At 28.6% G+C, this 16,709-nt stretch overlaps 1 protein-coding gene across 6 annotated transcripts in view; it reads left to right on the top strand.

The window, feature by feature from the left end:
- The window catches only part of LOC111637123 (centaurin-gamma-1A-like), a 158,885-nt gene that overhangs the window by 83,956 nt on the left and 58,220 nt on the right, over positions 1 to 16,709 (top strand). For all 6 annotated transcript variants that reach the window (XM_023382565.1, XM_023382543.1, XM_023382550.1 and 3 more), the window contains exons 3-4: positions 6,700 to 6,787; positions 15,606 to 15,691. In XM_023382565.1, coding sequence (XP_023238333.1) covers positions 6,700 to 6,787; positions 15,606 to 15,691 — 174 coding nt within the window. The remainder of the gene's footprint in view (positions 1 to 6,699; positions 6,788 to 15,605; positions 15,692 to 16,709) is intronic.

Below are 16,709 nucleotides of genomic sequence, written 5' to 3'. Positions count from 1 at the left end.
TTCATTTGCAATGTGTAATTTTTATATGAAATTCATTGTCAGTTGAAAAAATTTTGACTTCTAATATCCTGTATATGAAAGTATTTATCTTGAAATTATTTTTAGATTTCCAAGACTTATCTAAATAATATTTAGTGTAATTTTCCCCCATATGTAAGAAAGAAATTTATGAATACTAATATCTGTTATTATTTTTTTTTTTTAAATAGTGAAATGAGAGAGGAATGTTGAAATTTGTTACTAATAATAATAATTTAAGATTTCAGTAGCTGAAACAAGTTACTTTCAAACATTAATTATGATGTATTTTCACACCTGGAGAGTTTTTAGAATGTCATTTCAAGTTTTATTATTTTTTAAAAAATATTGACTGATTTCTGGAACACTGAATGATCTTCCTTTTTCTGCAAGAAAAGTAGGGTTTTTTGTATATAAATCAGTTCATTCATCTAAGTGCTCTGCTCTAATAATAAGCAAAATCTATATATCTGAATAGACTAAAGAGGATTTATAATTTTTCTGAAGATATAATGTTTTCAAAATTTATTAATTCTAAATATCATGAAATTTTTTTAGTTCTGTTGGACATGATAATTTTAAAAAATTAAAATATTTCAGATATATGGATAATTTATAGTATTTTTTATTATCTGCATTTAAAACTGTAAATTAACTGAAATATTTATCTATAACTAGAGTAATAACTTATTATAATAGATGAATTACCATTATGATGATCATATCTGAATTACTTTTAAAATTTTGTTAATTTTAGTAAATGCTGTTACAAGTTAGATAGATTAAAATACAGGATACTAATATTAAGTAGTATAAATAAAAAATATTTATTGATCAGAAAAGATTCTGTTGTCATTTAACATGCAATTTTTTAAAATCAGAATTATACCAGAGCTGGCTCTATTTGAATTTTGAGTATATATCAGCCAGCTCTTCAATTTTTAAATTATCAACTCTAACTTTCCCACAACAGCAAATTTACTACTATTAATATAGTGGTAAATTGCTCCAAAAGATATCATCAAATGAATCATTAGGCTGCTTTTTAAATTTATAATTTATATTTAAATGCAAGTCTAATGATTTTATTTGTAAATAATTATTTCCCATATTTAGTGATATCACAATGAAAATTCAATAATAGTTGATAGAGTAGTATTGAGTTTTGCAGTTACAGTTAAAACTTGGAGACTTTACATAAAATGTTCCATGGATGGCATGAAACATTTTATATATTTGAATTTTATATCTTGTTATTTCAGTGTTTTTTTAATGTTTTAGTAATTATTCTATTTGAGTCTGAGGAAGCCTATCACTAGATTGAAAACAGTTCCTGTAAAAGTTATGTGAATTCTTGCATGTAATATTTATTGTGCAAATTATTTCTTTTCGAATACATATATGATAAATGCTTATTAAAGACTAAAATAATCTTTCTGTTATGTGAAATATTACTTTATTTTTCTACATAATAAGTTAATTTGATTCGAAACAAATATCCATAATAGGAAATTCTTGTTAAGAGTTTTTTAATAATATACTGTGAAATTCTGTTAACCCAGCATTTGGTATGTTGGCAAACCAGATCAGAAGTGATAAACTTCATATTGTGTTGCACAGTTTTTACACAAAAAAGGAACAATCATGTAAGCAAGTAGAATTTGGAGACATGTTCATGAGAGTTCATCAGAAAGCTAAGTGTTCTTTTTTACCATTGTCATCAACTTTTGATTATAAACATTGTGAAAACAGAAAGACCAAGATGACATGATGTGCTAGGTAAAATCAGTTATCTTATGCTTGATTTTTGTAAAGACTTTTCCAAGACATTAGTGTATGTGTTTGATAAGAGAAGAAATGTTTAACACACTTAGAATCAATAATTATTACAAACAGCTATAATACATTACTGTTCATGTACTTCGATAATTAGTGTGTCTGTTTTTATTCTAAATAAAAGTATACAAAGTGCAAAGTAAGAATAGTATTGTTTTAAGCCATCCAAGGGTAGGAATAGCCTGGAAAAATTGAAATGGGTTGTTAAACAATCATAAAAAGGCAGATTTGTATGATTTTACAAGTGAAGATATGTAAAATTGTGTTCACAGGATTGAAAAAACTGGAAAAATTCCCATCATCTGATAAAGTAGCATATTTGAAAATCCAGCAATGCATCAGTCCAGTTAACAGAAATTCATTGTACAATGTATTTGAATGCAATTAATGTAATTTATTACAAATAATTGACTGTAAAGAAGGTATATTGAATGTTAAAATCTGTAATGTTTATTTTTTTGAAAATTATTTCAGTTGTGTATTTTTAATAATTTGTTTGGTTTATTTATTTATTTTCTGAATTTAATTCTTTATGAATTTTTATTATGCAAACATTGTTCTTACGTAACTGAGTTAACATGAAATTAATAGTGGATATAAAATATATATAGTCCGAAGTCTATAGTCGCATTTGTATAATGTAGCTTTAAATACACAGGAAGCTAGTACATCTCTATCACTATAGTCTGCTTTGATTTCAGTATTACTTCTTAATGGAAAATAACAGATAAAGAAAGTGATTGTTAATTTAATGCCAAATGATTAACAGATTACATTGGGCTGTAATAATGCTACCAATTATTTATTAAAAGTAAAATAATTTTGTCTAGGGATAGGCAATAGGTGCCATCTCTTGATAAATTTAATAATTTAGAAGGTTCTGGAAGAAAAGAATCAGTCCAAAGTTTGACTTGAACCTACAATTCCCAATTGCTATGTGGATACATAGTATATAATTAGTAGCATTATTATAGCTTGATGTAATCTGGCTGCTGTTTGGTGTTAAACTAAAAAATTGGGTTATTGGATGTTTATATTTGTAGTGATTGTTAATAATAATGTGTGTTAAAGTCAAAAGTTCAATTTTAGATTTAATTAATTTCAAAAAACCTTCCAAAACCATAAAATATTCAGATTTGATAAACTGTACAAATGACTGGGATTAACTAAAATTGGATTAATTAAAAATGGATTAATTGATAATGTAAAATTAGCAATAAAAATTAATGTTGTGAAGAATGAATACTAATTAAACATATTAAAATTAAATTCATGAAAAACATGTTTTAATTATATATCAATATAAAAATTGTCTAAATATAGGTGCACAATGATCATAAACAACTAATAAACATACATTTGAATGAGAGCAATTATATTAATCAAATGTTATGAAATACTGTATTTACTCACATATAAGACTAGGTTTTTATTCATTCATCACAGCTTCAAATTCCTAGGTCATCCTATATATATGTGAGCAAAAGATTCTTTGCATTTTTGCAAATAATTTTTGTGAACTTGTCTTTGCATTTTTTACTGGATGCTTACCCTCGTGTATTTAAAAACACTAGTATTTTATCTGGGTTGTTTGAATCATTCTTGTATATTGTCAGGAGTAAAGATGAATAGCAATAGGAAAAGCAAAGCTTTTGAATTGAATTCCAATTTGAAATTCCAAAATCACACGGGAGCCTGATATAAGTTTTAATCCATTCCCAACTGAAAACAGATGATTATTTGGAAATCAGAATTTGGAGAAACTCATAAGTGTAATTGACAAAGATTGGATTCAATCGTTAAGAATTGACAAAAAAAAGGTTCCCAATTGTCCAGCTTTACATGAACAAATTATGTTGTCAATTTTACAGGATTTTTCCTTAAAGTTTAAAATGCCAGTAATTTTTGTGAGACAATGTGTGCATTCATTTGATATTTTACTTGTGATTAAACAAAATAAAATTAGAATTGTATTAACAAATCTAATTTTCTTTATTTTGATCTTTAAAGTCACATTTTGTCCTATATGCAAGTAAATACAGTATATTTAGTTGCTTATAAGGAATGTTTGGAATTTCCCAGGAGGAATAAAAATCAAGAAAATGCTAATTACATTGGGAAAGAAACCTTAAAATGCAATGATACATGTATCATTGCATTTTAAGGTTTCTTTCTTGGTGTGGTCATTTAATGCAAGTACAGCATCCAAAAAATGCTAATCATTAAATTCTATATTTTTGGACCAATAATGAAAACTAGTATTTATGCCTTTGTTGTTTCTTCTTTGCTATTGTAATTTATCAAATTAGCAAGTTATTTGTATCATACATGGGAAGAGCTGTTTTCTTCTGGATATAATAAATAGGACCAACTTTATTTTGTAATAATACCAAGTATTCCCATAAGAGGCATTTCTCCCCTGCCCTGTAGGTGCTAAGAATAATCAAACCCATTATGGGAGTGGCTACTCTGTCTTATGTCAGGCCCTGCCCTCATCAGGGCCTGACTTATGAAAAGTAGCCCTGAAAAATTGCTGAGAGTTTTTAATTGCCTAGGTTCAATTCTGGATTTCTAGAGTGGTAGGCTGATACCTTAATTGCCTGTCATTCATCTGTGATGAGAAACAGCATGAGTGTTATGGTGGACATTTTAAAGCAGAGGAAAGCATGTAACTTTAATTTGATATTGTGAAATGAAAAGGCATGGTATTGGGTCTTTCACATCTAGTACAAGTGAAAGTCAATATATGTGGGGGGACCCAAAAATAACTGGATTTTTTGTATAAAAACTTTGAAGAAATTTTGTAAAAATGTTAATAAATAGTCACCTTCAAAGTACTCTCCATTAGATGCGATGCACTTGTGAAGTCTTTTTTCCCACTGTTTGAAGCATCTCTGGAACTCTTCAACCTTTATCGTCCAGTGCCCTTAGCGAAGCTGTTTTTATTGCCTCCACATCATCAAAATGCTTCCCTTTTAGATTTTTCTTCATTCTTGGAAACAGTCACATGGGGCTAGGTCTGGTGAATACGGAGGGTGGGGAACGACAGGCCATTCCCGAGAGGCCAAATAGTGAGTCACTCATAAGGCCGTATGTGTGGGGGCATTGTCATGATGAAGGAACCAGTCACCTGATCTCCAAAGTTCCGGGCGTTTCCTTTGCACATCCTCTTGCAGATGTCTTAATACTTTGGCGGATTTTTTCAACGTTTTCATTGTTTTGAGATGTTGAAGGACTCCCAGATGTTTGCAGGTGGAACAAAATAACAGTAAGAGAAACACAACACTGCGCTCAAATGTAAACCTACAAACTGATGCCGTTTGCACAGTTGTTTCGTGAAGGTCTCTACTAACCCCATATAACGGGAAAACTCTCTACTACATCTACGAATGGCAGCATGCTCTCAGTTCAGTTTTTTTTTGGGTCCTCCCTCATACACATGGTCAATGGACATGCTCCCATCACTCTATTGTATATACCTATAGTCTCTTGTGACATGAATTGATAATGATACACAGTGGCAGATTTAGAACTTGAGAGGCCTCAGGCACAATTTAATTTTGAGGCCCCTCTAAATATTTTCACTACCCCTACACCTTACAATGTGTATTTTTTACTCTGGTAGGCATTATACTGGTGGTTCAAAAAAGTGAGACATAAGGAAATAACATTTAAAATTAACCAATATAAAATTACAACTGCCTGGCTATATTCAAAATGTTTCTGATGTTCAAATTGTGTTAATTATGAAAATTGAAACTTACTGGTACAAGAATTATTAAGTTTCAATAGGTAAAAGTGTTAAAAACAAAAAATCTAATAATCCATATAAAAAATAATTTATTTTTAAATTTACTACTGATTTTGTATTTCAAAAATCTAGTAATCTACAAATAATAAAAATTTATTTGTAAATTATAATAATAGATTTCACTATTGTTTGGTAAATAATTAAGGCTAATTTAGTTTAGGAAATACTGCTAAATTATTAATTATTTTTATTATGAAAAAAATAATTATTAATTAAAATAATTTTTTTATTTTGCAAGCTGAATTTTGAGGTCCCCTTGCTTTACGAGGCCCCAGGTGTGTGCCTCGTGCACCTGTGCAGAAATCCGCCACTGATGCTACAAAAGCAAACACATAGGAAATCTCATTCTTGACTCCTTCCCTCACTGGTCCAAAACACATGATCAGTTTTTTCTACAAATGTATATGCTTTTGTCCAGGGATGGGCAACCATTTTTATGATACATACTAAAATTGTCAAATCTATGATGCAAAATTTTCTCATGCCAATTGAAATTTTTGGGAACATGTTATTTGTTGTCTTAAGTATTGGGAGAACTTTTTAAATAAAAAATCTATATATATATACACTACACACTCACTCACTCTCTCTCTCACTCACTCACTCTCTCTCTCTCTCACTCTTTAGAAACCTAACACTAATAAATTCTTTATGAAACATGAAAAAAAATATATATGAGATGTTGTATATTTATTCCTAAGTGAACCCTGGATTACATGGCAGAAAAAATTGTTGGCAGGCCTTGTTTGCACACACACCAAGGGTTACACTGGATGTGGAACTAAGCCATCACTTCTTTAATCAATTTGTTGTCAATTTGAAATTATCACCATCTCTAAAACTTATGCAGGATTTAAAAAAGGGCAATTGATAGCAGAAATGACATTTTTAATTTTATATGTTTATAATTTTTTTCCTTTAAAACAAAGCTGTCAAATATGAATTTAAACTAGTTTTGAAATATTCAGAATGAAAAAAATATTGAACTTTTATGTTTAAAAAATTTTTCTAATTTTTATATTATATATTTATAGGGTATTGTAGGTAGTCTTTCTAGTGGAAAGTCAGCATTGGTTCATAGATATCTGACTGGATCTTACATGCAAGATGAATCTCCAGAAGGTAAATAGATACTGTGTGTATTTGTATTATTTATATAAAAATCTATTTGAATGAACATACACTCATATAGTCTCACACATATATACTTAAACAGACCATATATATGAGGAGTAAGGTATATTCAAAATGTTTCCTGAATGAATAGGTAAAATGAAAAATATCAGATACAATTTTTTATAATTTTGTGTGTGGTCAGTTTTTATGTGATAAGCATTCACAGGTACCCATGTAATAGTTTTTACATTAATAAAAGAGAATTAAGTTTGAAAACTTTTCTGAAATTTTCCATACAAAGTTTAAAAGAACAGACTATATTAGCTTTTGTGTTAATTGGAAAAAGAAATAAATCAAGATGTTATGATTGACATAAACAGTCCAAAACTGGATAAATCATTAAGATCATCCATTATGTTTCAATTGTAAAGTGTAAGTAACAAGAAGTGTTGAAAAATACTTAATCAGTTATTGGTGCTGATGGAAGAGTAACTGTTAGATTGCAGACTAGCTGGAGACAATTGTAGAAATATAATTACATCATAAAGTTAATTAATAAACTGAAACTTTTCAATTAATTAATTAACACTGACATGCACAAAATAACACCTTTCTTACTTACACCAACAATGTTTACTCTGAATTACAAATGTTTTTGGCTGCATTTAGAGGCTTTCTTCAAGTAGAAAAACCATTCCATTTATCAAACATTCAAAAAAGGGAGAAACATTCTACAAGTATTATGAATTTGATTTTAAAAAATTACATTCTAAAGTAAATTGACATGGATTAATTCAGAATTGTAAAATAAAGTAGGAAATTGTAATTCAGAATAAATGTTGCTGGAATGATTAAGAAAGGTGTTATTTTCTGCATGTTAATTACACCATAATGTAAGATGTAAGCTGAGACTTGAACTGGTAGTGTGTCCAACCCTCAGACCAACAAAAACATCTGTATGGAAACTGTATAGAATATGTAAGGTATGATGTACTGTGTGATTTTTATTTATCCTTTTTTCTGTTTATGGGTAAACCACAACACCAGAGGCAAATATTTAACTTTTTTTTTTGTGCCTGAGCTTATCTGGAGCACCACTCCAGAACTCTTGAATGTTGGAATGGTACTCAGAATATTTTTTAAAAATAAAGTAGCTTTCGAAGATACAGAATTAGCTAATTTTTATATTACCAGCTAAATTTAACTGTATATTGCAAGACTGCCAAAATTAAACTGTGTTTAACTTCTAATACTACAAACATACATTTTTTGCTTAGAAGACAGTACTCAGCGACATATCGGTGTTTTAATGACATTTTTGCTCTAGCAATCATCTCCTGCATATTACAAAAAGTGATGGATATTTCCAAATGTTAATTTGTGTTTGTTTTGAAAATGATGGCCTCCACATAATTAAGATTCACTCATTAGATATTTGATGAATTGTTAAGATTCTTAACTTAAGAAGAAATTTAGGTATGAAGTTTAATAACTTTTAGTAGTCAAAGTTCAACTATTATTAAAAAGCATTTTGTATTAATTTATTAATTGCTTGTTTTGTTTATTTGGTTAATCATATAGCAAATAACTATATGATTAAAAAAACTGCAAAAATATCTTCCTGATGAAGTGATTCCTTAATTTTTGTCAGAATTATGTCAAAATCCATTATAAGTCAAGGTGTGTGTATTTATATATACATGCAATAATAAAAGAAAAAAAATTGGTTTTAAACATTTATCTGGCACCTTGTTAAATTTATTTTAAATTAAATACAAATATATAGTAAATGCATGGATGAGAAAAATCTGTGGTGATATCAGTAGGAATATTATAGACTTGACTTCTGCATAATTAAGAAAAATGCTTTGAACGTCTGGATAAAACAAAGTTGAGAAATTCTCTATATAAATTAGATCAAATTCCCATTTATCTCCTGTATTTCAAATAAATAATCTTAAGCAGCTATCAAATGAAGTTTAATTTTTAAAAATAAAATTTTTGCTCCCTTGTGATTTCAATAGAATATAGATTTTTCTGGTTGAATTGACAATGGTGTAAAACCTTGTAAACTTGTTTTTTGTTTGACAAAATTAAAATAAGATATTTCTGTTAATGGAAATTGTGACAAAAATATTAAGTCTATGAAACAATTTTGTTAAATTCTAGTGCTGAGTTGTCCAACTGTTGGAGATAAATAGTTTTATCAGAGTATCCTTTAATCATTTTATATACAGGCTACACAAAATATGAACATTTTTATTCAGTCTTACTTATAAGAATTTATTCATTTGATATGTAGTAAATTATCATCTTAAAACAACTATAATCTATATAAAATTTGATTTTAAGGTGTAAGAATTGAAGTTATATAAGATGATGATTGATAATTATGTTAAAGGATGGAATTTAAATTATTCAGAATTTGGATGATATGTAAGTTAGTTATAAACACAGTTTACTTTGTACTTACATAACAGATATGTACAGTAAGGGAAAGTTAGAATTTAGACATGTTAGTATTGATGACTCATTCATTCATTTATATACATTATTTGTCATTGATATTTTTAAATATACATTAATGAATTTGAATATCAAAATAATTTAATGCCTATTAATTGTTCTTTTTTATAAATTTTTAAAAATTAGAAATAATTTATATCTACAGTAAACATCCAAGTTGAAACTTAAGAGGTAAAAAAAAATCACATTTGAGTTAGAGTTTAGAGTTAATGAATTTAATACCTGATTTCTTAAATTTTTCTGTGGCTGTAAATTTCCTTGTATTAGGCCATTTCTCAAGAATCTGTTCATGATTACAAAATTGTATACAGTTTATGGCACTTGTGAGTGAATTCTCAAGGTGTCCCCATTTGTCCCAATTAGAATATCAGTAATATACTGTATCAGTAAAATGATGTCAATCAGGAAAACGATGATGAATTTGTAATGGCATGGTGCTGTGTTTGGCTTGAAGCTGTAGTATTTACCTTAATAGTCCATTTTCTTTTATCTTGTGTGAATATAAAGGTCAAGAACATATCAAAGGGTGGAGGCTCATGAAAAATTAGGTTTGAGTTTAAAAGAACTTATAGTTTCAACTTAATGAGATTATAGTATTAATAATAGAAAAGCTGCATGTATGTGTGTGAATTCCTTAACTTCTGCAATTTTTGTCCAGTTCAGATGAAATTTTGGTTATATTCATTCTGTTTTGATGGAAAATATAGGCCAGAAAAGAAAACCCAGAAAACTCCATATGCCATTATGTCGGCATTCACAAACCCATGATCGACTACTGGTGTTCAGTGGTTTTAACCACTCTGTTACCAGATGGTACTTGTTATGTTGCAATTTGAAAAAATTGTAGACCTATAAATTCTCACTGTTGTCCATCTGTCATTGTCCTTCCTCAATCTCAAGAACAAAGTTAGATAGATGAAAGTCAAGACAACATATGGAAATTGTAATAGAAAGAGGATCTGATTAACTATATATGAACTTCCAATTTGTACTGCAAGTCACGTTATTACAATTAAAAAATTTTCCCCCAAATGGAATTAGATATATAACTGGTGCACACTGTTGTTAACAGGAAAAGTATGATGTCCAGGGGTAAAACAATACTCCACACAGACAAGTGCTATATGTTACCTTTTGCAGTAATGGTGCATCTATTTCATGCTATATCATTGTTGCAGTTATTTGGTGAATATAATATATATTTTCTAAAATTATATTTTTTTTGTAAGAATTATATTTAGTTAATTATTTTGTTAAATCTTTTCCAATAGATGGAGCTACATAAAAAGCCAGCAATCAAATGTAGACAGAAATTAATCAATATATAGAAATTCAATTGATAATTTGGGGTGGGATGTACAACATGATCTAAGTTAGAAGTATTTGAACGTAACTGCTGAGTTTTGTAACAATTGGTCAAACGGCCTAGGCATGCATAGCGAACAAACATCTTCATTTATATATAGTACTGTAATACTTGTTCTTTGTTGAGTGATATTAGTTATTTTCTAAGGGCTGTATTAAGACTCATAGAAAGTTATTTGTATTCCAATCCATATTTGATATTGATGATTTTCTTCCTGCTGTTTTCAAACAACTACATTTATTTCGTGGCTCTTTATCAAGGCTTTTTTCTTTCTTTAGATTTTATAATAATTCCACAGTTATTTACTTTTTCTTGGCATGACACCCTGAGTATTCTTAGATTACAGACTGAAGTATCCAAATAAGCTGTCCAGAGAAACACTTCTTAGATATGATAATCATACTAAGTTGAAGAGAAATAAAAACAAAGGATATTAAAAGCCCATACAATCTTTTCTGTATAGGTTTCTAAATTTGTACAGTAAATTCTTGATAATGTGAGCTCTGAGGGATAGCCTTAAACAGTTCAAATTAAAAGGAGACCATTTCTGTATGCTACAGAACAAAAAAAAATGTTTACAACACTACATGGCAAGCAAAATAATGTTCAATCAATAAGAAATACAAAACAAAGGTGGTGCATTTAGTGGAATAAAGAAAAAAAATCACTGGAAAAACTGATTGATGGTTGTTATCTGCTTCTGATGTTGCATTTGACATTTCTTCACAAAATCTTTGATTGTAGACAGACAACTTAGTTCCACATCCATTTTCTTCTCCAGCAAAAGAAAGTTTCATAAACATTAAATGGATTCAATAATGGTTCAGTGTGCTGGAAGGCTAGGACTTTTAGGATACATTTACTACTTCATCCAAATCAGAATCACGAATGTCTTTGCTGGAAGTAGCAAGCAGCATGTTGATGATATTGTCACAAGTCAGAGGGCCACAAACTTTAATATCATCATCCATGGCTACATAATTCAAAAAGCAGATACCAACATCCTACTTTATAAAATCATGGAAGTCTTCACAGGCATATTCTTTTTTCTCTACAACATGTTGCCTACATAAGAACAAGACCAAACAAAACCAGCAAGGAAGAAACATTTTTCAATAGTTCTTAGCTGTATGGTATTCCATGATGATGCTAAGAAGTTAATGGCTGACAGAAGTGTGGCATTGTAATCAACAATCTAATCCGTGCAGAACACCATGTGCTCTAGATGCCAATAATGGGTCTTTAGTGTTTGGATGGTTCTCTGGTCATTGGCTGTAGCTTGGATGTAGTGTTGGTCAGGAATATGACATGAATGTACTTCAGGACATTCACACCACAGTGAGCTGTGCAGTTGTCTACAAACTGGAGAACTTGTCACTTTTTTCATCAATAAATTTTGTGTCCAGTTTCTTTATTCACCCATGTATAGCACAGAAGTCATCCAGATGTTTTTATTGGTTCTGTAGTCCACTGGAAATGTTTAGTTCCCTTGAAACATTGTGGCTTATTTCATATTCCAATCAACTTCTTACTTCTGTCTATGCTCTTATGTTCTAGTCCAGTCACCTGCTTTGTTTCAAACGACAAAGAAATGATCTTTTGAGAAATGATCATCTGATGAATTAATCAGGCAAATTAATAACATACAACTATGTTCAGACTAATGGGGCCCTACTGTATTTTTAAACTTTGAAACAGTATATTAACAAACATCTAAGAGACATTGAAACATTAAGCATTTGGCATCATTAGCAGAACTGCAAATTTAAAAACATATAAACACAATTGAAGTAAGGCTAAAATAATCATTTAAAATCCAAATGTTGCAAAATATGCACATTTTTCTGAATTTGTAAACAAAGTAAATGTATTCATGCTAACAAAAATGAATTTTTATCAGTATCATAGAAATGTATACTAATGTATAAAACTCATTTACAAGAAAAGTATCTAAAAGCATTAATATTTGTTTTTCATTAAAGTTAAATTTATAACTATTTTCATTAAATTATATTTAAATTGTATCTAATGGATGGAAAAAATCTAAGTTAAAATTTTATATGCATTTGGATTATTATTAGGTTAATATAACCTTGAAGATGCTTTCAAAAAGCTAAATGTTAAATTTCTTGATGTATTTTAAAGGTTTCCTGAATAATTTAATAATAGATCCAGTAAAATACAATAGAGCACTCAGTCCTTCCAAGAGACCAAACCAAAAAGACTTAAGATGCATCACAAGATGGCAGAACTAATTATTAAAGATTTTAATGAGTGTTTTAAGTTTTATCTTTTCATACTAATTTTGTACAATAGACAATATTTTTATTGTCATCTTTTGCAAATCTTGCACTCAAATTCTGTGTTAGTCAAATTTAGTTCTGTGATAGAAAATGATCATTAAGAATTATACATTGGAATAGTTTCCAAAATTTATTTTGTTAAAAGAAAATTCTTTGTTTATGAACTCTTGCTTTTACAAATTACTACAAATGTGTAGATATTACCTATATTATGATTGTTTTATGATGGAATACAGTTGCTGGAATTAATTTTAATTCTAGGAACATGAAGAGAGGTGCAAGAATAGAATATTGACTGTTTTAGAAACTCCTGGGTACATTTTATGAAAGCATATTGCAATATCTGTTATCTTTATTAGAAAGAAAATGATATTTAAATAATTCTGTAATAAATTTAAACATATAAATGGAATACAGTAGAATCCACTTATTGTGATTGTTTTTGGTTTCTGATACTGAGGATCACTGACTAGTGACATTAAATAGAGTAAGTAGATACGATTACGGTTAGTGAAAATTCTGGTTTCATTGACTGACATTAAATAAAATCTTCAAATTATACAATTATTTTATTATGATTTGATGAATTAATATTAATTCTTAAGTGTTGCTTGTCTGCTGATTTTTTAGTATTGTCTTTAATGATAAGTAACATATAATTGAAATAAGAAATGCTAGCAATTTAATCTACAAGCAAATGGCAATTAAAATATTTTTTTAAAATGCTAGTTAAGACTGATAACAATAATCACTAATGATTATGCATTAGTTAGAGCTTGTTGGGGCTGTTAGTGCAAAAGAATAGATTAAAAATGCTTATCATTATTGAAAGGCATAGGTGTGTCTTGGGACCAATGTAAAATGACAATAAATGTTAGATGCATAAATGAGAGAGTTTCATTGTATAAGCATTATTTGAAAATTTACAAATAAGTTATGTAAAAACATGTCAATTATTAACAAAAATGAATATGATTATGCATCAATGTTCTTAATTATATATGTGTATATATATATATATATAACATTTACACAAAAAGTTGGTAGTATTATTTAAATCCAAATTTTATCAGTAATATGTACTGTACAGTTCATGGTACAAACGAAGATGTATAAAAAAACACATTTCAACATTATTTTGAGTTAAAAATATAATAAAATTAAGCAATAGCAGAAAATATATTACATGTGTGAAAGAGCACCCAAAAACTTCATAAGATGGTAATCCAATGGGAGCCATAAGATTACTAACATTAAGTTTGCCTGTAAGTATAAGCAAAAGTTTGCAAAAACATGATGTAAACAAAATAAATTTTTATAAATTTTGTTTTAATCATCGTGTTGTTGTAAACCTGCAGAAGAGGGACCTTGAGGTCCAAAACACAAAATGAAAATGGCCTGAACTGCTGTTCAGGCCATTTTCATTGTATAAGCATTATTTGAAAATTTATGAAAATGGCCTGAACTGCTGTTCAGGGCATTTCAATTTGTAACAGTTAATAGAAATGTATTCAACATTATATTTCACACACAGAAGTTATTATCAATAATACATAATTTTATTTTATTATATAATATACAGTGACTCCAGTTTACTAATTTTATATTATAAACATTTGAGTTGCAGAACCATTACAAATATATTTGGTTGTGCAAGCAAAAAGTTTGAGAAATGTTGGTATAGTGCCAGGGTTGCCAAGCTCCTTGATAGTCCGAGCCATTTTTCAAAATTGAAATTTTTCGCGAGCCGCAATTAAATACGTATTAAAAAGGTATGCAAAAATTCCAGATTACAAATTATATCCGTAGCAAGAGTGATACAAATTGTTTCCTCCAGAGCACAATGTCAACTGTCCGTTGCAATGACAGTTTACAAATTCAAAATCGGTCTGGAGTCGGTCGATAACGGACGATTACGCCACTGTTTATGTTCGTTCGCGCAGTTTTCGATGAGTCATATCATTCTTAACTTGGACGGAAATGAAATTTGTTACAACGTTGCACTTAGTCTTTCATATTTGTTGTTAGTAATTTAAAAGACATTTTGAAAAACATACGGAACGATAATAATTTTTTAAAATATAATAACACAAAAATGAAAAGGGAACTCGGGTACATTTATCGAGAGCCACAAATAATCCTTCAAAGAGCCGCATGTGGCTTGCGAGCCGCAGGTTGGCCACCCCTGGTATAGTGTATTATATGAATAAGTTAGCATGTCAGTATTTCTATATGAAGGAAATACAAGATGACATCAGTTATAAGTACTCTTATCTTATACACACAACCAGGTTGTTAAAAACACATTTTTACATTTTTTTATACATAATTGTAGATTACAGATTATGTAGTATTTAGGAATTAAATTTTTAAGCTAAATATAACAGATATAACATGAAATATTTTCAATCATCCAACTGTTAGCCAAATTAATCAGACAGAAATTATACTACAAGTATTAATTAAAAATTACATGATTAGAACATGTCTACCTCTAGTTGTTCTAATCATGTAATTTCTAATTAATACTTGAAGCATAATTTCTGCCCAATTAATTTGACTGATGGTTGGATGATTATTAGTATATTGGGTTCTTAGGCTGTTCATATATGAAATATTTTTATTTTAGGTGGAAGATTTAAAAAAGAAGTGGTTATTGAAGGTCAAAGTTATTTACTATTAATTAGAGATGAAGGTGGCACACCAGAATTACAGGTAAATGTTGTATTGTTTATGCAACATACAAGATAAATTGTTAAAAATACTAATGTTATTGCACTGAAACATTTAAGAAAACTATACTACTGTAGTAGTAAAATTTAGTAATATAGTCAAGTGAAAAAATCATTTACTTGTACTTCATAAAAATTTGACCAAAATTATTCTAAACAGCTGTAAATCTGCTTATTTATTATAAGTAGAAATTTTAGATGCAATTAATATAAAGAAAAATAATTACAATCATATACATGTACTGTGTATATGTTATGTATAGTGAATACTATACTTAGTATTCAAATTTATCCAAAAGTTACATAAAGATCATGAAGCCATTATATCTACATATAATTTAATATAGACAACTATTTTGATATATTCATTTAAAAGTTTACAATTAATATAATAATGTAAACATATTGTAATTTAATAATTTTTAACTACCAGTAACTTAGTTTATTATCAAAACAACTACTTCACACCTAAGTGATAATTCCAGCACATGAACGATAAAAAATTTTAATGTTCTAACGTTTTCGGCCGTCTTTCAGAGGCCCTCGTCAGGAAAATATTACAACGAACAGAAAAACAGTTTTTTCTAACAATTTTCGAACAAAGCTGTGTTCTAATTTTTTAACATTTAAACGATTTTTGAATATCAAAATCGTTCCGTATTACAACGTATAAATAAAATAATTATAAATAAAAATACAAATAAATATACTAAAAATACATAAAAATAACTGGTGTTAATATACAAAAATAAATAATATATACGTTGGTGGTAATACATTCATTGTTAAACGATAGCCCGAAGTACAAACGATGTGCGATATGGAAAAATTATTTCCTTAAAAAACTCAAATTTATGTTTTGTGGCTTTGTAAATAATATTTCCACGACTGTGGAACAGGGATATTGTCGGTGTTGATGCAATTTCCCTTCATTTCCGCTTTATAAATTTCAATAGCCTCCAACGAACGTAATTCGTGTCGGTCAAATGCCCTGTGTAAAA

Source organism: Centruroides sculpturatus, unplaced genomic scaffold, assembly GCF_000671375.1.
Source record: "Centruroides sculpturatus isolate CEXI.00-Female unplaced genomic scaffold, Cexi_2.0 scaffold60, whole genome shotgun sequence".
Classification (NCBI taxonomy): Eukaryota; Metazoa; Arthropoda; class Arachnida; order Scorpiones; family Buthidae; genus Centruroides; species Centruroides sculpturatus.
The sequence above is the reverse complement of the archived record's forward strand: the minus strand, read 5'-3'. Positions and strand labels throughout refer to the sequence as shown.